Consider the following 23,459-nt stretch of genomic DNA (forward strand, 5'->3'; position numbering starts at 1 on the left):
CTCTAATAGCCAAGTGGGTCCTGGCTGCCATCAGATAACAACGACCCCACTTACCCTTGACCCACGAGCTGGTCAATCCAGTTATTCCGTTTATTTGCCCTGTCAGTGCCTTGTTGGCCATGTCCCCGAACACTTGGGTTATCGAAATGCCGTCGCAGAAGTCGTGCTCTCATCCGTACCCGCGAAGGATCTCGCCGTACCGAACGCCGTCCTTGAATCGGGATGCCTTTACTAGGGATTCCCCCGCAGCGGCGACTTCTGGTCCCAGTACGAGGTCACACAATCATCCCGTTTTCGAGGATATACGCACCATACTGTCAGTGCTGAAGGCCAGTGGCCTGATGCCCATCTATGAGCAGGTTTCCAACTACGAAGTAGGTCCTCCGACCAAGACCAACGAGTTCTACTCCTTTTTCGTGAGAGGCGTGGTCCACGCCCTCACCATCTTTAATGTCTACAGCTTGTTTACACCCATCTCGGCCCAGTTATTCTACTCTTATCGGGAGACCGATAATGTTAACCAGTGGATCGAACTGCTACTTTGCATCCTGACCTACACCCTTACGGTTTTCGTGTGTGCCCGAAATACCAAGAGCATGTTGCGCATCATGAACGAGATCCTTCAATTGGACGAGGAAGTGCGTAAGCAGTTTGGGGCCAATTTGAACCAGAACTTTGGGTTCTCTGTGAAGTTCCTGGTGGGCATAGCCGCCTGTCAGACCTACATTATTGTGCTGAAGATCTATGCTGTGGATGGTGTAATCACACCGCCCTCCTACATACTGCTGGCCTTCTATGCCGTCCAGAACGGTCTCACGGCCACCTACATCGTGTTTGCTTCAGCTCTGCTGAGAATTGTGTACATACGTTTCCATTTCATTAACCAATTGCTAAATGGATATACCTATGGGCAGCAACAGAAGCGCAAGGGTGGTGGAGGCGGTGGAAGGCGACATCGGGGCAATGGTCAGCACCATCCCACTCCCAATCCGGCCATTATGGAACATTTCCCGGAGGACTCGCTGTTCATCTATCGCATGCACAATAAACTTTTGCGTATCTACAAGGGTATCAACGATTGCTGCAACCTGATACTGGTCTCGTTCTTGGGTTACTCCTTTTACACGGTCACCACCAATTGCTACAATCTGTTTGTCCAGATCACCGCCAAAGGCATGGTGTCGCCCAACATTCTGCAGTGGTGCTTTGCTTGGCTCTGTCTCCACGTCTCCCTTCTGGCTCTGCTGTCCAGGAGCTGTGGTCTGACCACCAGAGAGGTGAGTAACTAAATCGCAGATAAGGCTAAACCACTAATCATGCTGAGTGCTTCTGTTCATAGGCGAATGCCACATCCCAGATACTATCAAGGGTCTATGCCAGCAGCAGGGAGTATCAGAATATTGTAAGTGCGCAAGAATTTTGTAACATTTAATAAATTTCATTAAGAAACGCTTCCTTTGCAGATTGATAAATTTCTGACCAAGAGCATTAAGCAAGAGGTTCAATTCACGGCATATGGATTCTTTGCAATAGATAACTCGACTTTGTTCAAGGTATACTACATATAGGTTACTTACGAATATTCTCTAGTAATATTATTAAAGCCAAATATCAAGCTTTAAGATGAGTAACATGAAGGCAAATTTTCTGCTGACAACGAAACTCTATAGTGGCAGGTTGAGCGCTTTTTAGAACTAAGAACCGAACTATACTATTTCGAGAGTTTTTGACAATAATATATTTAATTTTTTCTAAATAAGTAAATATCACATCACATTCTGCAGATTTTCTCGGCCGTCACCACTTACCTGGTCATCTTGATTCAATTCAAGCAGCTGGAGGACTCAAAGGTGGAGGACCCCGAACCAGACCAGACTTGAAACACAAGGCATTAAGAACTTTTTATAAATATTAACTTGAATTCTTACATTTGTATCTATTTTTTTAATTACAAATATTACGACAATTTCACTAATCGAATGTACGGGGGGACACAAAGAAATTCAAAGTTATGCTCTTTCTTACAATAAAATGATATTTAGTCTGCCCGAGAACTAATACACTCGACCTATAATACACCTTAAATGCATTATGTTGACTCTCTGTTGCGGAATTTTAAACGCTTAAGAAACCGACGCCGTTTACTTTAAGAAGAAAATAAGATGTTCATCTATCTTGTGGAAAGTAAGGTTTTTAGAAGCTGCTCCTTGTCTAGTACTTAGGTCTAAGGGTCCCAAGGGTTCAGCACTCAGGACTTTGCGGTGCGACGCGTTTCTCCAAAGAGGAATGAGCAAATGCGGTCCAAGGCAAAGGCACCGAGAATATCAAGGACCAGCACACCGAGTAAAATTTTTCGGAACTAAAAACCAAATACATAAGCACAAGATCATCGAGAAGAGACTCCAAAATACTTACATCCGTGGGGAAATCAATGATCTCAAAGAACTCCGTCAGTTCGGGCGCCAGACCCGTGGACAAAAGCAGCACGAGTGCAGCTGAAGCTCCAATGGCATACATAAGCATCCGATTGGAGCGCAAGCTCTCCATAAAAGGATGACCCTGGTAATCGTATAAATATAAATATCAATCACATAGAAATATAAATATCGATAAAATACAAATATAAATATCTATAATATACAAATACAAATGTAAATGTAAATAAATGCAGCCTCACCTTATAATTGACAGCAATGGTGGCCACCTGCAGGGATATGCAAATGATATAGACCGTGCTGCTTACAATGTTTGGCTCGTACTTGGTCTTCTCGTCGGCATCCATGTCTATGTACAGCTTCACCTTGCCCACTCTGCGGGAAATGAAAGGGGAATTATAAATAGCTTCCGATCAAGTCACAGACCCAAGCTTACCTGGGCGGCGCCAACTCGGTGGCCCTGCTGGTCAGGTAGTAGAGCGTTCCAAAGTGCACAGCAAATTGACTGAGGATGGTCGAAATAGTGTAGAAATTAAATATGTTTGGCAGTGGTGCCACCTTAGACAGGGTTTTCAGCGGCTGAAAATAAAATAAAATAACCTAATAACCAATATCCTTTAGTGTCATCCTAAAATAGCTACCTTTGCTCTGGTGATAAAGAGGAAGCAGGCGGCAATGAAAATGCCCTGCATGGTGGCCTGGGTATCACTGAACTTGACGCCATCGATGTACAGCACGGACTGGCAGTAGGCCTGAATGAGGGCATTCAGGGCGAGGATCTTGAACATCTGGAGCGTGGTTACCAGCGTGCAGCGTCCCTGCTTAATAATATGGTTAACTGGGAGGAGAATCAACCGGGTTAATATATATTAAAGCCAAAGGAAAACCGTTTACTAACCGCACATAATCGAAGAGGATTTGCTGGTGAAGGGTGCCGCAATGGAGGCGTCGCCCAGCTTGACCATGGTCTGCTCTTCCATATCGCGTAGGGCACTCTGCAGGCGGGCCTGTGTCTGGTTGATATGCTCCTGACGGCGGCGTAGGGCTCTCTCCCTGGGCGTCAATTGCTGGTTGGCATTGTTCGCCGCTGCTGCTGCTTGTGCCGCCGCACTGGCTGCCGCCTGCTGTTGCTCCTCCTCGGTGCGCTTGCGCTTCACAGGAGCACTGGTAAGAAGAGAGACGCCCACGTTGGCGTGCTTTAGGGCGCCCACATCGTTGGTGCCGTCACCACACATTAAAGTGCAGTAGCCCAGCTGCTTTAGCTGGGTGATCACGAACTCCTTCTGCTTGGGCGCGAAGCGGGCACAGACGGTGACCTGTGGCAACAACTGTCGCAAGTACTGATGGTCGTTCAGTTGCAGATACTGCAATCCCTCGCCGGTGATGCAGAGGTCATGCGTGGCCAGCAGCATGGATATACTTCTCTTGCTATTCTTGCGCTCCAGCTCGTACTTTTGGTCTCCGTCGACGGACACCCATTTAAAGGTATCCCCGGGCGAGGGCGTCAGGATAAGCAGCTTCTTGCGGGTGAAGCGCAGTTCGCGGGCCACATGACAGGCGGTGAGCGGATTGTCGCCGGTGATCATTACCACTTTGTGGGAGGATTGAATTAGCTCCTTGATCACCGCCTTGGAGTCAGGCTTCATGGGACAGGAGATGATCACAAAGCCGGCGAAAGTCAGGTCGCACTCAACTTCCTCGCGCTTCAATTCCCGAACTTTCTGATTGCTTAGAGTGCCGAACTCCTTGATTCCAAGGGCCAGGACGCGAGCACCGCGACGGGCATACTCCAAGTAAACTCTCTCGTAATCCGCGGGCACCTCACGCAGCATCTTCTGAATCACCTCCGGGGCTCCCTTCACAGCTCCGATGTGCTTGACCTCGTTTGAGTAGGGCATCAGGTAGCCGGCCAGGACCGACATTCGCTTCAGGGCCGAGGAGAAGTGATAGCGCTGAACGATCTTTAGGGGCTTTAGTTGCGGACGCTTCGGTATGACACTGTCCATCTTGGTTAGGTTCCAGTCCACCGCGGCCAATGTGGCCTTCTCGAGAGGATCTCCCACTAATCCATCGTCCAACAGGGCTAGGGAGTGGCAGCAGGCCAGCACCTGAACCGTATTCGCTTCTGCCTCCTCGATGGGCACACAAGACCCATTGGGAGCCAGACCAGCAATGCCCTCGACCATGAGATTATCCGTGGTCAAGGTGCCCGTCTTGTCGAAGCAGCAGATCTGGACTTTCCCGGCGAATGGGATCCGGAAAGGCTCCGTGCAGAAGACAAACAGCTTGGTCAGCTGGATCAGAGATGTATTCACGGCCAGCGTCAGCTCAATAGGTAGATCAGGCGGGATGATGGCCGTCAGGATGAGCGTGCACTCGAGGAAGAGCTTGTAGCGATTGCGCTCGGGATCCTCGCTGCCCTTCACCCACACATAAGAGGCGGCGGCCACGGCAAATACCATCAGGAAGGCAATGAAGGCAAAGGTCTCCACATTGTTCTCTGTCGCGCGATTTGCTCCAAACAAGATGGTGCGGAGGAGCTTGCCCTGCGATGTGTTGAAACCCGTGCGGATGACATAGCCAATACAGCCGCCGTCCGGAGCACGCAGCGATTCCTTGGTGGGGGCTGTGTGCTGGACCACCTTGGTGCCACCGAACAGAACGAACAGCTTGCCATCGCCCTCGGCATCTAGTTCCGTATCCAGATTATCAAGCGACTCCAGAGACTCCTTCATCTGCGGCACCGATTCGCCCGTCAACATGGACTCGTCAACGATGCAGGATCCCCGCAGGATGACCAGGTCGCAAGGCACAATGTTGTCGTTCTGGGAGCGTGTCACCGAGACCAAGTCCCCGGGCAGCAGCTCATCGGATCCAATTTGCCGCCACTTGTTCTGGCGAAAGGCGTAGATCAGGTACGGCTTGTTGCCCATCTTTCGGATCTCGGACATGTTGCGCAACTGCTGCTTGACGATGGTGCACTCAAAGGCGATCAGCATGAAGAGGGTGAACAGGGAATAGTACCAGTAGTCGTCCATGCACCACAGTCCCACCGAGAACACTTGGAAGACAAAGAACGGAGCTGTGGCCCGTTCGATGAAGAGTTCGTGAAACTCGGGCACCACCATATCCATCTCGTTGTTGCCATAAGTGTTGGTGGCCCGCTTGATGGCCTCCTCAGTCTCCAAGCCCCTAGAGGCAGAGTAACTGCTCAACAGTCCATTTACGGGGAACTCCACAGCCCGGAACGTCTTCCTATCCTCATTCCATACGTATTTTGTCTTTTGAAACACCAAAAAATACTGTGTGGAGCCGTCGTCCAGCTTGGTGGAACGCACGGGAACGATCTTGGAGTTGCCATTGTTGGCCGTGGGCACCACCTTGGCCAGCACATTGGCACCCGGCAGCTTAGCACGACGGCACGTGAGGAAGGCCAGCACATGGACGCTCCAGTAGCAGAAGAGCAGCGTGAGAATGTGCAGAAAGGCGATGGCCACCACACCAATGAAACCCACGTCATTCCATACCGTAGTGGCGGCATCCGTACTGGTGCCGTTCGCCTCGGAGATCACTTCGGTATTGTTGTTGTCGCTGGGAGTGGTCACCTCCCCGCCGTACACGTGGATCCACAGGTAGAAGGCGGCCAGGTAGAGCGGCACAAAGGGCAGCACCACACCGCTCAACGGCGTCGGAATGCGCACGTGCAGGCTCACATACTGCACCAGGTCATCCAGCCTGGCGGCCTCCTTAGCTCCGCCGGCCAGCGTTTGCCCCTTGCAGTCCGTGTTATTGTCCCCGGCAGGGCCTTTCTGGTTAACAGCTCCTGCTGCGTCAGTCATCAGTCTTCACCAGCTGCGTCGCGTGTCGTTCCGAGAAATATATTTAATAGTTCCTTTGTGAGAATACGGACATAGCGGCAAAAAAAATTGTGAAAAAAGCAACGTCGAATGTATATCGAATGTGCCGACCGATTATTTTTCTCAGCTGATGGGTAAACAGCTGACACAAGGCCGCTATCGATGTTTATTCCACGTCATTGGTTATCGGCGATATCGAACTTTGAACCAATATTTAAATGAGTCCTTATTTTTATTATCTATTTAATCAATGAATAAGCTCTACATTATTATTATATTAATGATATATTTTAAGTTAAAATAAATTGTTGCAAGTAAAGCCCACACCTGTAAATTTATTTGTTGGAATATGAAGATAGGAAACATTTTGAACAGTCTCAAGAACGCACGCACGCACAATTTGTGTCAAACTCCTTTTAACTTCACTCGTCGAGGCTCTCCATGGGAGGATTAACAGCCGCATTAGGTCCGCCGGCAGCAGCATAGGCATTGTCCCTGGTGGTCTGCGACTCCCTCATCGGCGTGTTCCGCTTGTGCTGGCTTGAGAAGCTAACGGTAATCCGCCCGCTGCCGCGCACAGAGCTCATCGGTGGAAGCATTAGGGGTGTGGCCAGGCGACTAGCGGAGGGCACCACCGAAGACGGTTGTTCCGTCTTGGGAGTGGCGTTATTGGCTTCCTTGCGAACGTCCACCACAAGGGCTTCACGGACGGAGTCCTCCTGGAACTGCTTCACCCGTTCCCGCATAGCTGTCTCCCGCTTTATCTCCTTTTCAATCTCAGCACGCCGCTTGTTCTCATACCGCTCCAGCGCCTTCTCGTCCCGCTTTTTGTTACGCTCCACAATCAGGTCGGCAATCTCCAGGCGCTTCTGCATAAGGGCCTCTTTGTCAAGTTTCTGGAACATCTCGGGCCAAAAGCCCTTCTCCTTCTTCACCAGCACGATGCGGGCCTCGTTCTTGAAAATGCGACAAAAGCTGCAAGGGATTGGGAACAATAAAAGAAACATTATTATATTCCTAATATAAACTCACCTGGCCATTTCGTCAATCTCTTGGGCCAGATGACGCTCAAAGAAAATGGGAGGATTGTTGAACTTAAGATACTGCGGCAGGAGGACAACATCCGGCTTGCGGGTTACCAAGCGATTGAGTTCGATGGAGATCTTGATGTCCTCCTCCGTCTGCGATATCTGAACCATGATGAGTTGCTTGCTTGCGTCTCTGTAGTCCTTGTCCCTGAGCCGTTCCCTGTCCGTATCCGTTTCCGTTCCGAAGTTGTTGCTTGGGATGTGGTCTTTGTAGCTGTTGCCCTGCGACTGACAGTGACTAGTGACAGCGACCGGAACTTATGCTGCGGGCCTGATCGGAACTGGTGACGTTTCAGCGACAACTACGACAGGGCCAACTACCCGCCGAGCTGCTCACTTGCACTCGCACATTGATTGTATTTCCCTTAGCCCTAATTTGAATATTAACCGGAATTCGAACTTCGAACCACCGAAACCAGCCGGCTGCGTTTCCCATCGACCAAACAACGATTGGTTGGTTGTTTGGATGCCGCCCCGGTCCGGGAACCGGGACTCAGTCGACTCCCTGCCCACCTGTAACATTTATGCATTTGCATTTACCTTTTCGGCAAGACAAGACACGGTGGCCTAGTCCAGGAGCTGTTCCATGCTCCCGCTCCTCTGATTGAATTAGCCTCGACTCCAGCACGCGAAGGGAGCTGCTATTTGCATAGGAATCGCAACTATTGCTATCCCATCAACAACAGCTCCCAGTGATATTGATTGGCAACGGGTTACGGGGCGGATTCTTTACAGCCCTGACGCCTGCAGCCATATTTCCTTTTATTATTTGCCTTATTTGGGAAACACGTGCAATAGCATGTAAAGGTAATTCGGTTTGTTTGGAATAAGTACCTGTCATTCCCTTCCAAAAACAATTTATGTTCGCAACTCGTAAAGAGCATGTGTTTGCCTATTGATTTCCAGAAGCCATCAAAAGGGTCATTTCCCCAGCTATCGGGATATACATATGCATATGATCTTTGATTTATGTAGTTAACAAAAAATAATAAATAAACTTATTAATTTGGACACACTTTCTCACGCAGAAATAGGTAAAGGTAATTACTAAAAAAGAATGATTTAGGCTTAAAATATATAGTAATAAAGGCTCATTTAAGTAAATTTTACTTCAGATTTTTCGGCTTCCAGGTTATTTCTGTGAAATTCTCTAAATTCTACCGGGTATAAGTCTTTTAGGCCTTAAACTCCTTTCTTATCTTTTGTTTAATCATAATAACAAAATAGTCATTAAAAGAAATTGAAGATTACTCATCGACGTAGACACATAACTATGGAAACCACAATGTTGTAGTTTTGAACATTTTGCAGGCCAATAGTTTTCCAAACAGTAAATTTTGTTTTTTTTTTAATGAAAGTTAGAAACTTGTCGATTATATATTCGAAGTACAAGACCTTCATTAAAAAATATATTATTTTACATTTAATTTTCCCAAAATACTATCATATAAATTTAACGATTTAAAGTTCCGAGAATGAAATTATATGATGTTTTGATGTGCTATTTTGAAAAAAAAACCTTAGATAATTTTTTTGTAATTTAAAAATTGTTTCCTTTAAAAACGAAAGCCTAGAAATTAAAGAAAAAATATGATAGTTATTATCTAAATTCAATTTTTAAAGTAAGAGTTCCTGTTTTGAGATCAAATAATCAGGTAAATTGCGGGTACAATAATAAAGAAATAATAGCAATAATACTGGGTCCAATATTTCTACTTACAAGTAACTGTGGGGATAACCGTTGTCTAGAAACAGAATAAATAACCCATTAATTAATTATAGCAGTCCATTAATAATCCCCACGATTGAGTTCATAATTCGAATGGCCTTATTTCACATCGTTTATTGAGCTTTCCGGCAGGACTTTGGCAACTTTACGTGGCTCCTTTATCGTGGTCTGGGGACACTGCATCTCGCTCCAGCCCACGGGTACCATTGGCACGCGATTCTTTCGAGCATCGCTGGCATAAGCAATGACCACTCCGAGCTCGTTTTCAGCAGTTGTGAGGAGGAAAGACTGCTCCATTTGATTGATCACACGGGCCAGGATCACGTCGCCCGGCTTGAAGGATTTGTAGATGTCAACGCGGTCCTTTTCCGTCTCTCGCACATCCTCCTTTCGCAGGAGGCCTCGATAGCTGCTCTCTAGCAGGACATTCCTCACACAGAAAATGGCGCACTTGGCGAATTTCGGAGTTGTGACCAAAACGCGGGCGGTGACCACGTCTCCGGTGGCTGGGATGGTCAGATGGAAGCCTGGCTTGTGCACACTCACAATCTGGCACTGCGGGAGAGATCAGTTAATGAATTGAAGCTTTAGGTGGGCTAATAAGACTCACGTTTTCGCCGGACTCATCGATGTTCACAATGCCGGACTTGGAGGCATAGATATAGCCATTCTGTTCGTATGTGCCCACGCCCAAGACTATATTGTCTTCTGTGGGGCAAAGGCGCTCGCCTGGCAGGCAAACTATAGTCTCGTCTTCTTGTCCACTCATTTTCTTTGTGTAATTTAGTTTTAATTTAAGAAATTTGGTAAATAACAAGCAGCATCAACAAAAACACATGTGGAAGGCCGGGTGTAGTGTGACCAGGGGTGTTGCGAGATGTATGACCACAAACTAACAAAGCCCATTTCTGCGTTGTCCAACACTGAACCTGTTGAGCGTGTTGTGTTTGCCGGTGCCGCCAATAAAATTTTCTGTGGTTCCTCCTGCATATTTCATAAAGATGCCCAATTCTGCCAACATGAGTTACCGGGAGGTCATCCCCAAGAACCTTAATCCGGCAGAGTGGATAGAAGTGAAGATAAACACGGGTAAGTTGCGTTGGAGGAGAAGAAAGTACTTGGTCGGTAGCATGAAAGCCATGATTTTAATACATTTAACAAAAACAGGAACCCAGAGCACTCTGCAGGATCTCAAGACATTCGAGACCTCCGGCGGCTACTGCTACAAGCGATGTAATAATAAACAATACAGGAACCGCTTTATTTATTGGTAAGTTCCAGTCCCATTGATATTATTTCGTCTGGTAATGTATTCCTCCCCCCTCGCCACTCTACCGTTTATAGGCGCGCAAACCAGGATGTCCTTGAACTATCGGAGGTCAGTCTGGACATCTCCCTGCAGAGAAACCACTTGCGCCTACGCTTCACCGACTCGGCCGTGTTGAATGTTAGTCTGGCAGAGCAGCAGAGGAGCATCACCCTGCTGGTGGTCACCGTCAGCAGTGTGCATCGGTATGTGTTCCCCCTGAAGTCGGCTGGCCAAGATGAAGGTTTTAGCAGCATACCGGAGGATCTGCTGTCCCAATCCATATTCTACGAAGTAAATGAGAAGATCAACGAGCCGAGCAGCTTCTATGTGACGGATGGCTTTGGAACGATACCGCCCAATGTGGCGGAATCCTATATCTCGCAGGACACCCTCAGTGCCTACTTTGCAGTGGCCTACGAGGATAAGCTGCTGCTCCATACCATGAACTGCAGCACCGGCCACACGACCACCAACGAGGTCAAGGAGCCATATTTAATGCCACGCTTTCTGTCCAACCTCAAGGGGGCTCTGACGTGAGTATGATCGGGCACTTACTTTCACATAATTATCAAACGATGTTTTCAGTGGCCGCTCGGAGACTCAGGAGGCAGCCATGTCCATGGCATTCAGCGAAATTGAGGGGTATCTTTACATCCTAGTCCTTTACCGGAACAATGAGCTGCGATTGTGGTCAGTGGATGGCCTGCAGACGGTGGCCAGCACAAACTTCTCTGCCGGCTCCAGTCACGCAGGTTCAGGAGCTCAAGGACGTGAGTGCAGCTAAGTTCTTACTATTGCATAGTCTTACGTATTTTCTACCTTAGCTCAAAATAATCAAATGCGCAAAATTAACGATCGGGACTATTGTTTGTTCATCTCCCACGACAACGGGGCCGAGTTCATCTGCTTGAGCATCGTGCCCAATTCCGAAGATCACAAAGGTATCATGTTGGTGACACACGAGGAAACAGCGGAAGCGGCGCCCCAAATGGATCTTATCAACTTTGATGCCACCGACTCGCATATCTGGGCCCTTTGGAGCAATGCTGAGGGTGAATTTCATGTCTCGGCAGGACATATGAGTTCAAAGAAAGTGGTTAAATGGGTTTCCGCTGCCCTGGAAGCTCCACCGGATCGCTATAGCCTCACAATTGATCAGGACCATGTCAATCCCCGAGAGGCGTACTGCTCGTACATCTTCCATCCGGGACGCTTTGATCGACACGTGATTACCAAGGCCCTGTATGTAAGTGAGAATCAACTTAACTTACTTTAGCCGTTGGAAGAAAATATCTCCTTTAATAATCCATTTCCCATAGATGTTTAGGCGCGTCAACATGCAGTTGGATGTGAAGCAGCTCTCGATGTCCGTGCTGAAGGAGCAGGTGTGCACGGCCGTCGAGGACGAGATCCAGAACGAGCTGAAGGACTTTGAGGTCCCCGACGACGTCTACTGGGAGATAGCAACGCGTCTCTGGGACCGCTTCTACTCATGCTGCGAACAGTACCACATCAAATTCTCAGAGCTCATGGGGCTGGCTGTCCTCGGCGGCATGGATGCTGTGTGTTTGGTCAGGCGCCAGTCATTCTCACTTCTGCGTCCCTGCGAAGTGCTGGAGCATCTGCTGCTCATCGGCAGTGACAGCAAAAGGGTGGCCACATTTGTGGCACCCATTTTCCGTAGCGATCCCGCAATGGCCACGAGATTTGTCAACGTCATGCAGGTAGTGACGCTGCTGGAGGGGCTGATCTCGGACGACATGAGAGTTGAGATGGACAAGCAGCTGTACGATCGCGAGTGCCCAGTTGAGGTGATATCCAAGGTGGTATCCCGTCTGGCAGCGATGTCAGCGGATAACTTGAAGGCCATAACACAGAAGTTTCAGGACATACCCAATGTTAAGCCGGCTGTGGAAATGCTACTCGATGTGCTGAGCATCATCGATCCAGATGCTCCGCGGCATGGTAAGGACTTGACTTTGGCTTAAGGGGGGAATCTATGTATGTAATATACATATGTATACATATTACTATTTATTTTTTTCCCCTCTTTAGATTATTCCGCTTCATCGCGATTCCTGCAGCCAACGGGTGCTTTTTTCGGCAGCGAATATGGACTTGCCATCTTGGCCGAAACGGTCAAACAAATGGCCATGACACGGTGAGATCAATTTAAATAATAATTGTTAAAATCCATAAGATTTCTTGTCATTAAATTACAGCTTAGCTGTCTGTCGGAACCTGTTAATACTGCAGTATCTGGTGTGCAAGCCAGCTGGAATGAGTACCTCTAACATTTCCACAAACATCAATTATATGCACTGCTATAGCACCTTGGTCTGGATCGCCGACACACCCATTTCCCTGACTGCACCAGCTGGATTGTACGTATCTTTGCCTTTTCTCCCTGCACCCCATATAAGTCACCCTTTTCAGTGAGGCTTCCATCCAGCGACTGAGCCGTGCCCAGCTATTTAGTGGCTACACTCGTCCCTATGCCAGCCAGTTGCGGAACCTGGGCAATGACCAGACCACGCTGCTCAGCCTCTTCCTGCAGTCCAAGGGCCTCGCCAGCGCCCTTGCCATGATACAGAAAACCGACAGCCTGCAGCTGGAGACTGAGCCGTTTAACCTGCGCGATGTGCTGCTCCAACTTGTGGGTTCCATCAACAAGATGCTGTGGCCCGAGTCGCCAATCTACGTGTTCCCCGAATGGCTACTGGGCACCTGCCAGCACATCATCGTGCAGGACTATGTGCGCCTCTTGTCCGGCTGGTGTACGACAAAGGCCGATGCAAGTAAGTCAGAGAGTAGAGTTTCTATATTGTTATTTTTCTCTAACTAGGATCTAAGGACGCTTTGTGCTGGCCGTATCTCTGCTGGACTGCGGGGAGGCGCACAAGGCAGTCCATCAGTTTCAGGAAACAGCTTCCTCCGTGGTCGAAGACGACTTCCTAGTTGAGCACGTACTAAAGAGCACGCCTCTGTACAGCAAGTTGCAGGAGAATGTCGTCCAAGGTGAGGAGGCAGTGTCGGAGGAGGACACCAAGGCGGCCATTGTTCAATATTACCTGAAGGTGATCAAGCTCTTTGAGCAGTACTCGGCGCTGGACTGTATAAACCAACTGGCCAACGAAGCCATGAAAATCCTAAAGTACGACGATCCGCAGCTGCCCATGTTCCAGTCCATTGTGTTCAACATTCATCTGCAGTGGGGTCACTATGATCAGGCCTACCACGCCCTGGTGAACAACGCCGATACGTCGCGGCGAAAGGATTGCCTGCGACAGCTGGTCATAACGCTGTTCAACACCAAGAAACTGCAGCTGCTCATGAGGTTCTCGTACCACGGCCTGCAGAACGAGTTCGAGGACATTGTGGAGAGTCGGGCCAGGGCCCTGAGCATCGATCAGAACGATGTCTACAACTTTTTGTACGCCTTCCATACAGACAAGGGGAATATGCGTAAAGCGGCAACGGTTATGTACGAGCAGGCCATGCGCCTGCAAGTGGACAGTGATGCCCCCAATGCCCTGGAGAAGCGCTGCTCCTCGCTCTTGGTTTGCCTGAACAGCTTGCACTTGGTGGACAGCCGTTACAGATGGATTGCCAAGCCCACCATTGGCGACGAAAGGGTGGGTTCAATGGACAAAAACGATGACGAACTAAATGAACTTAGGGACGAGGCCAAGGAAGAGGTGATTGTCCTGGAGCTGCCCGATATTCGCCGGGAACTGGTCCACGCCGAGGCCATACTCGAGCTGTCCCATTTCCGCAAAGACGCCGCTTCCTATGATCGCGCCTCACCCGAAGAGTTGTCCTATCTTCTGGCCAGCTGTGGTCTGTACACGGCTGCCCTGAAACTGTCCCGGGGACACACCTTCTCCGTGCTGCCCATATTCGAGAGCCTAACGACGGCTTGTGTCACGGCCACAGAGGATAAGTCGGCGAATGCCTGGAGCTGGTTGCAAAACAACGATATGGCAGGTTGGTTCAGGGCTAAGGGTTTCAAGTTTCCAACTTTATTGATTATGCTTTGCCCTGTCCAGATCTTCCCCATCGAAACAATGCTGCCGACATGGCCTGGGCCCTGCTCGAGAAGCTCTTGGGGGATAACGAGGAGAAGAACTCCACGCTGATCAAGAAGAGCATCGTAAACAGACTTCTTGTGTTGAATGCCTTCGTGCCCCAGTGGCTGATGGATTCGTACAAGCTGGCCAACTCCCGGGAGCTCCTGCATCTTTTCGTGAAGCACAACCGCCTGCTGGAAGCCGCTGATCTGGGCCATGAGATGATCGGCGGCATGCTGGGTGCAGGCTGCGAGTACTTTGACTTTGGGCATTCGGTGAACGTAGCGAGTCCCCAGCTCGCCTTTCCCATCAACACAATCGATCTGCTGCTGCACGCACTGAAGGTCAATGGCAAGGAGGACATCGAGTATGAAATGGTAAGCTCAAAAAATTTCACATCCCAAACCAATTTCCGTTGACATACTCACAAATTTAACCCTTTTAATTACTTTCTAGGCCAACATCAAGCTGGAGGAGCAAGTCCGCAGGTACATTGACACGGTCAAACGCACAACCGAGGACAAAATGAGCATGGCCATCCTGCAGAGTCGCGAGGAACGACAGCAGCAGCAACAGCCGCTTTTCCATTAAATATCTTGTTTCATACAGTTTTTCTTTATAAGATATTCGAAATAAGTTATACATTTACATTAAAAGTCATCCGTCATAACTAGCTCAGAGAGGAACTTTTTGTAGATGTTCATGAACTGGGCGACGAATGCTTCCAGGTGGAAAATGTGCTTGGCCCCCGACTGCATCCGGTGCTCGTATTCCGCTGCAAACTCGAGCGTCTTGGCTTTGATGGACATATCACAGTTGTTCACCAGCTGCTCAACAAGACCGCGAAAAATGAGATTGGGCGGCACGCCCTGTGTGAGCAGTTCGTACAGTCGCTCGCGGATTTTCTCCAGCTTGCCAGGCGTCTGCTCGCTGATGATTTGCGAAGCAGTCTCGCGCAGGAATACCTGCCAGTCCAGGTCGGGTATCTCCTGGTTGGCGGTGAACGGCGCCTTGGCCACCTTGGAGGCCTCAAGCATTAGTAGAGCCCGCCTGAGATTGCGCTCCGACTTGTCCACCACGCGTTTGGCCAGCTCCATCGGCAGGGTGAGACCCTCCCGCTTGCAGGTGCTCTGCAGAATGGATACGATCTCCGTTTCGTTGGGCGCCGCCACCCGGATGCCCAGGCAACGCGACCGAATGGCCGGAATGATGCGGGACGTGGAGTTCACGGAGATAATGATCCGGCAAGTGGCCACGTACTTCTCCATGGTGCGGCGCAGGGCATGCTGCGCGTCCTTGGTGAGCTCATCGCCCTCGGAGATGACGATCACCTTGAACTCACGCTGACCATTGATCTCGATCTGGTGCGTCTGCGCAACCTGCTTGATCAGATCGATGACCACCGTTCGGTCGTACATGCCGGCATCAGAGGGATTCACCTCCAGGTGGTAGTTGCTGCTGACGGTCATCACCTCGATCTTGCGGTTTGATGGAGTGGTGAATGTCATTGTTTCACTCCGCAGCCGCTCCACGCCGGCTCCATACATCTCCCTCAGCAGGCACATGATGCGCGTCTTCTTGCCGGCGCCCGAAGGTCCGTAAAACATGAGATGCGGAAAGTCACTCTGCTTGCACAGATTTCGCAAATTATCCGCCTGATCCTGTGCTCAGGAGTAACATATTAGCACGATGGCTTTCGTATGACTATGGCTGATCCTGCTGCCCTTACCTTGTGGAAGTCCAATTTGGCCAGTTCCCGCGGCCGGTATTTGTCCACCCAAAGTGCCATGTTGTCTGGGCATGCAGCAATTTAACAATTATTAAACAAAAACACAACTTTAATTCAGTAAATTAGCATGCGCGCCTTTTTGCAGTAAGCGTTCCAGTGTGACCAGGTGGCTGGAAGTTGCTTATGTCCTAAAGCGACGCAGAACGAATTATAAAAAACGGTATTTACTATTTTTCAGCAAGTCGAACTTTAAATACCCTTTCAGCTTGCAATTAAATATAAGGTTTCAAATATAAAATATAAAAAGAATGGTTTTTTATTTTATTCAGATATACGTATTTTAGGCTTCGTTAGGCGTGAAATGCAAACACCGCCTTTCAAGTGTAAAAGGAGAGATTCCCTTCGTCTAAAGGACATTTTGCAGTACAAACAGGTATAACGTTTTTCAGAGAAAATTTTCTTATGGGATATCTCTATGTGATTATTGAGTTTACGAGCGCTAGAAAAATGTTTTTGGCTGTTGAAACACTTTATCTTCTTTTTTATGTGTGTTTTCAAGTGTGCTTCGTGTTCTTCCAGTTTTGAAAAGACCAATCCGCAGTGGGAACACTTGAAAATTTGAGTTTGAGGGTGACTCTTGAAATGTAGTGAAAATTGTTGCTGGGTTGTAAAATCTTTTTGGCATTGGGAACACTTAAAGGGCCTTTCCCCAGTATGCTTCCTTATGTGCTGTTGTAGAAATGACTCGTATTTAAAGGACTTTGTGCAATGTGGACACTTGTAGGTAGGCATCCTTTGACACCTTTTCGTAAAACGCGTTGGGCAGCAGGAACATGGGAACACAACACTGTTAGATTCCCCATTATTATCATTGTTATCCTCATCAGTGCCTTGACTTTGTTCTCGCAAATAAGAAGGATCGATTTCATAATCTAAGCTCTCCCCGGCATCTTCCCCTAATGAGTCATCATCAATTGGCTCGTTTATCACTTGGCCCGAAAAGTGTTCTTCCGGTGGCTCCTCGTTCATGCCCGAAAAGTACTCTTCCGGTGGCTCCTCGTTCATCACATTGCCTGAATAGTATTCTTCCGTTTGATCAGGTTTCACTTCGTCTGACAGGAATTCATCTATCAGGAAATATTCCATCTGTGGTGCAGATTCCTCAAACACATTGTCGATGCCTTCATTCTTTACTTGGACCCCGCTCTCATCCTGTGTTATGTCAATTATTCCTTCGGGATCTTGCTTGATTTCAAATGCGTTCTTGGCAGCTTGCAGGCAAGGCGGGCAAACGGTTTCGGGATACGAATCACCCTTAAATATCTCAAGTCGTGTGTATTGAGATAGCAGGTCCGCAATGGGAACGCAATGCTCTGGAGAAATATCAAAAATATTGACCATTTCTTTTGATTTTTTCAAGCAAACTCGACACCTGCAAAGATATAGTCAAAACTGGAGCTTGTCCTTAGATTTCAAGTTTGCTTACTTTTGTGCTCTGTTGCGAAGAGAACGGATTCGGGGCGAAGCAACTGCCGTGATGTCCTCCATATCCTTTCCCTTACCAAACTCTTTATTAAACAAAAATAATATTATTTACATTTACGCTGACATGTGACCGCCGCTGACTCAACATGAAATACCAAAGAAAGTAAAAGCCTTGGTCACACTACAGCAGCCGCAATATTTTTGGTATTTTTATTAGGCTGCCTGGTATATTAGAGCGACCAGTCCGCGGTCACACTGAGCACTACTAACAACATTTTACGCCACCACATACACAAATTCTGCGGCTGAATTTGCGAAAAAAATTGCAGATTGCTGATTGCAGGACGCATGGAGAACGGTGTGGAAAACGGTGCCTTGGCCGAGGGCGAGCCGGTGGACGAGGTGGGCGAGAACCAGGTGGTGAGCAGCTCCGACGGCGAGGGTGATGGCGATGTCGATGGCGATGTTGAGGAGGAGGGGCAGGTGCTACAGCAGCAGCAGCAGCAGCCGCCGCCGACGTCGCCGCCGCCGCCGCAAATAACAAACGATTGCGAGCGGGAGTTGGAGGGGGAGCGTGAACTATCCGCGTTGGATGCAACTAATACCAACAACTCGGACTCCGGACCACCGCCCCTGGATAGGACGACAGCACCCGTCGCCGCCATGCTGGAGGATAACCTGTGCGACAAAGATGTGGACAGCGATGTTGGCGACGACGACAACGACGATGAGGTGAGCACACTTGGAAACGCACTCCGAAATACATACCTGACATATGCAAACTCCCTTCCAGGCCAAGGAGAACTACGAGGGCTTCAATGGCACGGGACGCACGGTAACCTTGCAAACGCTGATGGCCGCCAATGTCCTGCAGCCGGGCCAGGGCTTGATGACAATCGAATACCTGGGCCAGAAGTTTGTCGGAGACCTGCTTTCCGACGGCAAGATCAAATCCCATGAGACTGAGACTATTTTCCTGACGCCCAGCGCCTGGGCTATGCACTGCAAGCGAATCATCAATCCGGAGAAGAAGAGCGGCTGCGGCTGGGCCTCGGTCAAGTACAAGGGCAAAAAGCTGGACGCATACAAGAACACGTATCTGCGGAAGTGTGCCCTCCAAAAGGAGGCGCCGCTCGATGACTGTGACCTGGGTATGTATTAGCTACCTGCTGCTACCTTTAAGATCGCTGCTCATTCCCTTGTAACTGTAGATGCCGAACGCAAGTCAGAGTCCCCGGAAATTGTGGTTAAAAGAACAGTCTTCGCACACAATACCGTGGCCAATCGCAATATAGTTCAGTGAGTAAACCAGGGAAAAATATATATTTGTGGTTTTTGGGAAGATATTCCTCCTTTAGCTCTTTTTGACTTTGTAATTAACAAATTCATTTGTTTTTGAATCCTTAGCGACGCCAACATGCTCATTGAGTCCGTGCCCTTCTCGTCGGTGGGCAAACTGCAGCCCTTCCTCATCACAATCAACTCCTCTGCCCTCCTGCTGGCAGACTTCCACTGTCATTTGACGGTGCGCGAGGTGTGCGGGTATCTGGGCGGAACCTGGGACATGAACACGCACAGTGAGTCTGGATTTGTAGTCTGCATATGTAAATCGCTTTAATATTCTTTGTTTCTTTAGCATTATCCATTACAAAGACATATCCTTGCCGGAGCACACGCTTCGATCGCCAGAGAGCCGGCGAAGTGGAACGGGACATACAGAAGATGATGATTCAGGATCAGCTGCTGTTGGTGGGTTGGTATCACTCGCATCCCAAGTTCCAGGCGGAACCGACACTGCGCGACTGCGACTCCCAGCTGGACTATCAGATACGGATGCGTGGAGCCAGCGATCTCACCTACACGCCGTGTGTTTCCCTGATTATATGTGAGTATTACTTGCCAAGAATAGAATTCATAGAATTCCTTGATGACCTTCAATATCTTCCCCAGCTCCCTACTACGATGAGAATCCCACTCTCGAATCGGTGGTCAAGTGCATTTGGATCGTGCCGCCCAATGAGAACCGGCAATCCATGGAGTACGGGCGGCCCATGCTGATGCAATACTCGGTACTGCCCGACAAGGAGATACCCGAGGAGGTGCGCTCCGAGATCCAGCTGTGCGTGGACTACTACACCCAGTACCGAAGCGAGGTGGTCAAGTTCCGGCACATTTACAACAACGACGTCACCTACAACGAGAAGTTGAAGAACACGCTGTACCCGAAGTTCCCCACCAAGCAGAGCGACAAGGCGCTGTGGAACTGGATCTGCGCGGTCCTCGACTGCGAGCAGGAGGATGACTTCATACCGCCCAAGACCATCAAGATCATTGACAATGACGAGCTGGAAGTGAAGGAGGAGGATAAGGCTGTTGTTCTCATGGACATTGGAAGTGACATAAAGGTGACGGCACCCAAGGAGGAGCTATTCAGCGACTCTGTCAACGCCATGGAGGAGAGTGCACGCAAAGCGGAGGAAGAGTCCACTGCTCAGGCCGAGCAGAAGGCCAGCGAGCTGAAGGTGATGTCGCTGCAGGAGCAGCTGTGCATGCCCTCCGGCTTAAATATGAACCCGGTGCGAATGCTTTCGCCACTTGCCACCCCGAATCCCACGAGTCATCCGTCGGTGCTGCCCAATCTGGTGGCCCCAACATTGCCACCGGCTGCCGCCAGCCAGCAACAGCTGCTCCCCCCACAACTGCCCTCAACGGCTGCCGCACCACCAGCCATCCCACCAGTTTCAACGACTCCGGCGTTGTCGTCTGCCTTGAGCGCCTCGCCACGCGACAGTCCGATAACCATTCAGTCGAACTCCGCCAGCCCGGCCAAGTTTGAGGTTCCTGTGAGGGCGTCCCCATCGCCGGCCAAGTCGGACACCTCGTCGCACGCCTCAACCTCGCGTACTCGGAACTCGCCAGCGCCCAGTCCCGGCAAGTTCAGCGTGAGCGACATTGCCCGAAACAGTCCCAGCATAACGCCCAACAAGTACGAAGCGGCTGCGGCTGCCTTGGTGCCTCCAGCAGCTGCCTGTCTGCCCACGGCCAATGATCTAATGGCCGCCAGCTTGGCCCAGCTGGCGGGACAGCTGCCGCCCAACTTCCTGCAGGCAGATCTGGCGGCGCTCTTCCAGCAGCAGCGCAAGGATTACGGTAGCTCTTCGCTTAACCAGCTGGCCGCAGCGGCGGCTAAGGTGGGTGGCTCCAAGCAAGGCAATGCCACAGCTTCCGCCGGCTTAAGTGATCCGAATGTGGCAGCCGCCGTGGCGGCCTACTCGAATAGCTTCAACATGCCGATGCCCACAGGAGGAGGAGGAGGAGCTGGTGGCGGTGGCAATAGTAATGCACACAACAACAGCAAGTCCAAGTCGGAGCGATCATCAAAGTCCTCGTCGTCGTCATCCTCTTCGAACTCAAGCTCCACCTCCAATTCGTACAAGACGAAACTTATGAAGGAGCTGGACGAGCTGAAGAACGATCCGCTAAAGATGAGCGAGCTCATCCGATCGCCAGAGTATGCAGCTCTGCTCCTCCAGCAAGCGGAAGCACTGGGCGCCACCACCCTGGGCACCCTGGGCTTTGGCTCCGACTATAGTTATTTGACAGGAGCTGGACTGGGAGTACCCACCGCCAACACCCTGACTGGCGGGCAACCATCGAACTCTTCCTCTGGCAAGTCATCGAAATCCTCGCCGGCAGCTGCAGCAGCAGCTGCCCTCAGTGCGGACTACAACAACTTGATCCAGGCCTCCAAGCTGCTCGGCTACGACTCCTACATGCAGCAGAGCAAGCAGAGTAACGACCTTAACGCGTTCCTGCAGCAGCAGATGGCAGCCGTGGCAGCTGCCTCGATTCCGCCGCCTCCACAGGCCACGTCAAGTAGCAGTTCCAATAGCAGTTCATCCAAGAAACAGCAGCAGCAACAGTTGCAGCAACAGCATCAGCAGCAGCAGCAACAGCAGCAGCAGGCCGCTGCTCAGGCGGACTACACGGCCTTGTTGCAGACTTACACCAAGTTGTTTGATCCCAACAACCAATTCGCTGCAGCGATGGCGTCCAACAAGCACATGGCAGGAGCCCACAATGAACTCTCCGCACTGCTCTCCTCGGGAGTGGGCATGTCAGGTGGTGGAGGAGGCGGTGGCGGTTCGAAGCAGAAGCAAAAGCAGAACCAGAACGACATTCAGAGCGACATGCTGAACCAGCTGCTGCAGCTGGAGAAGCAGGACTCGGAGATCAAGGCGCTACTGTATCGCCAGAATAAGGCTGCTGCTGATCTGGACGCCCTGTTTGCCACTCCCTCTGGGGCTGTGGTGGGGGCCGGGCCCTCGGGGAATGCCCTAAAGGCAGGCGGCTCTTCAAGCGCAGCAGGAGCCAGTGGTCTCTCATCGCCGTCATCCCTCTCCAATCCAGCCGCCTACTACAATGCGTTGGCGCAGGAGAAGATGCAGGATTACGCTGCCTTCTTCCAGCAGCAGCATGGCAAATACGGTATTCCCGATCCGCTCTCGAAGACCACACTGGCGGCCAATAACATGTTCATGACGCCATCGGCCTTGTTCAAGATCCAGCAGGAGTCTTTGTCAGCCATGATGATGAAGCCCCCTAAATCCACGACGCCCTCTTCGGCGCGAACCCGGGAGTCCTCGGCCTCGCCAGCTTTAGAACGGTTGACGCCCACAAAGTCTGCAAACAGTGGAGGAGGTGGAGGCGGCGGCGGCAATAGCGGCAGCAACTCCAACTCTGCCGGAAAGTACAACTTTAGTGCCGTAGATCTGGCCATTTCCAGTGTGCCCTCGAATACGCCCTCGCCGGCGCCATCCGATGGCAGCAGCAGCTCCTCGCATCGAAGGCCCTCGCCGGATCTGAGCCGTCTCTACGGGGAGCTAGCTCCACCGGGAGCACTTGGATTGCCCAAGAAGCGCATGGAATTCGCATCGGTGGCAGATCTGGCTGCTCCGCCGCCGGCAAAGATGCCCAAGAACAGCATGGGCGATGACATCCTGAACTTGTCGCACGACTAGAATTTCCGGAACGGAAAGATGGCAAACGCACATATTTGCCAGAGGGCATTTAAAGTCGCAGTATTTTCCCAGAAGCATCTATTTCCATGCGTAATGCAAAAAAGTGTAGCATCTCCATTAACGTACCAGTGTCCGTCATTTTAATCGCCCAATCAGTATATATTTCGGGACAAATATTTTATAATATCTTTCCATTTTCCTATTTTAAGTTTACATATTTTTTGCCAAGTGTAAAGTTCATCAACGATCGGAGTTATGATCGAACACACATGTACTTTATTTTCATATATTTTTTACAAAACAGAGAGACAGTTTAGATATGCCGTGCATATATACACACTCATCATGATCCGTAAGGAATTCTCCTTCCTACGAGTGAATCTCCGCTTTTACTCACCCTACTCACGAGCGCTGTATGTCCTTAAATGTTTAATTTAATGTAAACTCGTACTAATTTAGGTTTAATTACCGCATAAAAAGTACTTTAAGTATTTTAATATACAGACAGAGCACACACATCAACTGTATTGTATTGTATTGCCTACACCACATTAACTGTAACTTTGAATCTTTGCCGCAATAAATTACACAACTAGTTACTTAGTTTACATCTCCGGGTTACTCTTATGGGCTTAGGGTGAATTTTGATTCATTTGAGAGGAAGAAAAGGAGGACTTACCATATACTATAGTTTGGAATAGGTATACCCCGTTTGATTCAGTTATAAACCTGTAAA

General features: G+C 49.7%; 8 protein-coding genes across 8 annotated transcripts; 3 read left to right on the forward strand and 5 right to left on the reverse strand.

Moving 5' to 3' along the window:
- Positions 1-98: 98 nt before the first annotated feature.
- Positions 99-1,919, forward strand: Gr32a (Gustatory receptor 32a). The gene is made up of 4 exons (XM_017177341.3): positions 99-1,277; positions 1,340-1,402; positions 1,464-1,553; positions 1,785-1,919. The coding sequence occupies exons 1-4, from the start codon at positions 120-122 to the stop codon at positions 1,878-1,880; spliced, it is 1,407 nt and encodes a 468-aa protein (XP_017032830.1). The 5' UTR covers positions 99-119; the 3' UTR covers positions 1,881-1,919.
- Positions 1,897-6,406, reverse strand: LOC108082062 (endoplasmic reticulum transmembrane helix translocase). Its single transcript, XM_017177340.2, has 6 exons — positions 3,334-6,406; positions 3,077-3,273; positions 2,872-3,014; positions 2,678-2,810; positions 2,416-2,559; positions 1,897-2,359 (listed from the first exon to the last, which is right to left on the reverse strand). Exons 1-6 carry the CDS (start codon positions 6,272-6,274, stop codon positions 2,249-2,251), a joined length of 3,669 nt encoding a protein of 1,222 aa, XP_017032829.1. The 5' UTR covers positions 6,275-6,406; the 3' UTR covers positions 1,897-2,248.
- Positions 6,407-6,607: 201 nt separating this feature from the next.
- On the reverse strand, positions 6,608-7,660 carry Dnaaf4 (Dynein axonemal assembly factor 4). Its single transcript, XM_017177328.3, has 2 exons — positions 7,325-7,660; positions 6,608-7,267 (listed from the first exon to the last, which is right to left on the reverse strand). The coding sequence occupies exons 1-2, from the start codon at positions 7,489-7,491 to the stop codon at positions 6,715-6,717; spliced, it is 720 nt and encodes a 239-aa protein (XP_017032817.1). The 5' UTR covers positions 7,492-7,660; the 3' UTR covers positions 6,608-6,714.
- Positions 7,661-9,203: 1,543 nt separating this feature from the next.
- Positions 9,204-9,901, reverse strand: Csl4 (exosome component 1 Csl4). The gene is made up of 2 exons (XM_017177329.3): positions 9,720-9,901; positions 9,204-9,664 (listed from the first exon to the last, which is right to left on the reverse strand). Exons 1-2 carry the CDS (start codon positions 9,876-9,878, stop codon positions 9,209-9,211), a joined length of 615 nt encoding a protein of 204 aa, XP_017032818.1. The 5' UTR covers positions 9,879-9,901; the 3' UTR covers positions 9,204-9,208.
- Positions 9,902-9,962: 61 nt separating this feature from the next.
- Positions 9,963-15,166, forward strand: Nup160 (nuclear pore complex protein Nup160). The gene is made up of 12 exons (XM_017177326.3): positions 9,963-10,198; positions 10,277-10,379; positions 10,454-10,951; positions 11,004-11,188; positions 11,243-11,664; positions 11,738-12,383; positions 12,474-12,579; positions 12,641-12,802; positions 12,855-13,216; positions 13,272-14,405; positions 14,468-14,865; positions 14,945-15,166. Exons 1-12 carry the CDS (start codon positions 10,111-10,113, stop codon positions 15,077-15,079), a joined length of 4,239 nt encoding a protein of 1,412 aa, XP_017032815.1. The 5' UTR covers positions 9,963-10,110; the 3' UTR covers positions 15,080-15,166.
- Positions 15,085-16,391, reverse strand: RfC38 (replication factor C subunit RfC38). The gene is made up of 2 exons (XM_017177327.2): positions 16,218-16,391; positions 15,085-16,149 (listed from the first exon to the last, which is right to left on the reverse strand). Exons 1-2 carry the CDS (start codon positions 16,275-16,277, stop codon positions 15,139-15,141), a joined length of 1,071 nt encoding a protein of 356 aa, XP_017032816.1. The 5' UTR covers positions 16,278-16,391; the 3' UTR covers positions 15,085-15,138.
- A 119-nt stretch (positions 16,392-16,510) lies between these two features.
- On the reverse strand, positions 16,511-17,894 carry LOC108081964 (zinc finger protein Paris-like). Its single transcript, XM_017177199.3, has 2 exons — positions 17,704-17,894; positions 16,511-17,649 (listed from the first exon to the last, which is right to left on the reverse strand). Exons 1-2 carry the CDS (start codon positions 17,763-17,765, stop codon positions 16,539-16,541), a joined length of 1,173 nt encoding a protein of 390 aa, XP_017032688.1. The 5' UTR covers positions 17,766-17,894; the 3' UTR covers positions 16,511-16,538.
- A 156-nt stretch (positions 17,895-18,050) lies between these two features.
- LOC108082057 (MPN domain-containing protein CG4751) lies at positions 18,051-23,331 on the forward strand. The gene is made up of 6 exons (XM_017177334.3): positions 18,051-18,434; positions 18,496-18,853; positions 18,914-19,001; positions 19,110-19,279; positions 19,339-19,587; positions 19,653-23,331. Exons 1-6 carry the CDS (start codon positions 18,051-18,053, stop codon positions 22,721-22,723), a joined length of 4,320 nt encoding a protein of 1,439 aa, XP_017032823.1. The 3' UTR covers positions 22,724-23,331.
- Positions 23,332-23,459: the final 128 nt, after the last annotated feature.

The sequence above is a fragment of the Drosophila kikkawai genome, chromosome 2L (genome assembly GCF_030179895.1).
Source record: "Drosophila kikkawai strain 14028-0561.14 chromosome 2L, DkikHiC1v2, whole genome shotgun sequence".
Lineage (NCBI taxonomy): Eukaryota > Metazoa > Arthropoda > Insecta > Diptera > Drosophilidae > Drosophila > Drosophila kikkawai.

What these genes read in the sequence shown, in the direction of transcription:
- Gr32a (XM_017177341.3), top strand. Translation starts at nt 120, where the DNA reads ATGTCCCCGAACACTTGGGTTATCGAAATGCCGTCGCAGAAGTCGTGC. An exon ending in GTGGTCTGACCACCAGAGAG is followed by an intron (nt 1,278 to 1,339) that starts GTGAGTAACTAA and finishes TTCTGTTCATAG; the next exon opens with GCGAATGCCACATCCCAGAT. An exon ending in ATAACTCGACTTTGTTCAAG is followed by an intron (nt 1,554 to 1,784) that starts GTATACTACATA and finishes CACATTCTGCAG; the next exon opens with ATTTTCTCGGCCGTCACCAC.
- LOC108082062 (XM_017177340.2), bottom strand. Translation starts at nt 6,274, where the DNA reads ATGACTGACGCAGCAGGAGCTGTTAACCAGAAAGGCCCTGCCGGGGAC. An exon ending in ATCCTCTTCGATTATGTGCG is followed by an intron (nt 3,274 to 3,333) that starts GTTAGTAAACGG and finishes TTCTCCTCCCAG; the next exon opens with TTAACCATATTATTAAGCAG. An exon ending in TCATTGATTTCCCCACGGAT is followed by an intron (nt 2,360 to 2,415) that starts GTAAGTATTTTG and finishes TTTGGTTTTTAG; the next exon opens with TTCCGAAAAATTTTACTCGG.
- Dnaaf4 (XM_017177328.3), bottom strand. Translation starts at nt 7,491, where the DNA reads ATGGTTCAGATATCGCAGACGGAGGAGGACATCAAGATCTCCATCGAA. An exon ending in GAGATTGACGAAATGGCCAG is followed by an intron (nt 7,268 to 7,324) that starts GTGAGTTTATAT and finishes AATCCCTTGCAG; the next exon opens with CTTTTGTCGCATTTTCAAGA.
- Csl4 (XM_017177329.3), bottom strand. Translation starts at nt 9,878, where the DNA reads ATGAGTGGACAAGAAGACGAGACTATAGTTTGCCTGCCAGGCGAGCGC. An exon ending in TCGATGAGTCCGGCGAAAAC is followed by an intron (nt 9,665 to 9,719) that starts GTGAGTCTTATT and finishes TCTCTCCCGCAG; the next exon opens with TGCCAGATTGTGAGTGTGCA.
- Nup160 (XM_017177326.3), top strand. Translation starts at nt 10,111, where the DNA reads ATGCCCAATTCTGCCAACATGAGTTACCGGGAGGTCATCCCCAAGAAC. An exon ending in AGAAGTGAAGATAAACACGG is followed by an intron (nt 10,199 to 10,276) that starts GTAAGTTGCGTT and finishes TAACAAAAACAG; the next exon opens with GAACCCAGAGCACTCTGCAG. An exon ending in AGGAACCGCTTTATTTATTG is followed by an intron (nt 10,380 to 10,453) that starts GTAAGTTCCAGT and finishes TACCGTTTATAG; the next exon opens with GCGCGCAAACCAGGATGTCC.
- RfC38 (XM_017177327.2), bottom strand. Translation starts at nt 16,277, where the DNA reads ATGGCACTTTGGGTGGACAAATACCGGCCGCGGGAACTGGCCAAATTG. An exon ending in CCAAATTGGACTTCCACAAG is followed by an intron (nt 16,150 to 16,217) that starts GTAAGGGCAGCA and finishes TCCTGAGCACAG; the next exon opens with GATCAGGCGGATAATTTGCG.
- LOC108081964 (XM_017177199.3), bottom strand. Translation starts at nt 17,765, where the DNA reads ATGGAGGACATCACGGCAGTTGCTTCGCCCCGAATCCGTTCTCTTCGC. An exon ending in CTTCGCAACAGAGCACAAAA is followed by an intron (nt 17,650 to 17,703) that starts GTAAGCAAACTT and finishes ATATCTTTGCAG; the next exon opens with GTGTCGAGTTTGCTTGAAAA.
- LOC108082057 (XM_017177334.3), top strand. Translation starts at nt 18,051, where the DNA reads ATGGAGAACGGTGTGGAAAACGGTGCCTTGGCCGAGGGCGAGCCGGTG. An exon ending in ACGACGACAACGACGATGAG is followed by an intron (nt 18,435 to 18,495) that starts GTGAGCACACTT and finishes ACTCCCTTCCAG; the next exon opens with GCCAAGGAGAACTACGAGGG. An exon ending in GCCAATCGCAATATAGTTCA is followed by an intron (nt 19,002 to 19,109) that starts GTGAGTAAACCA and finishes TTGAATCCTTAG; the next exon opens with CGACGCCAACATGCTCATTG.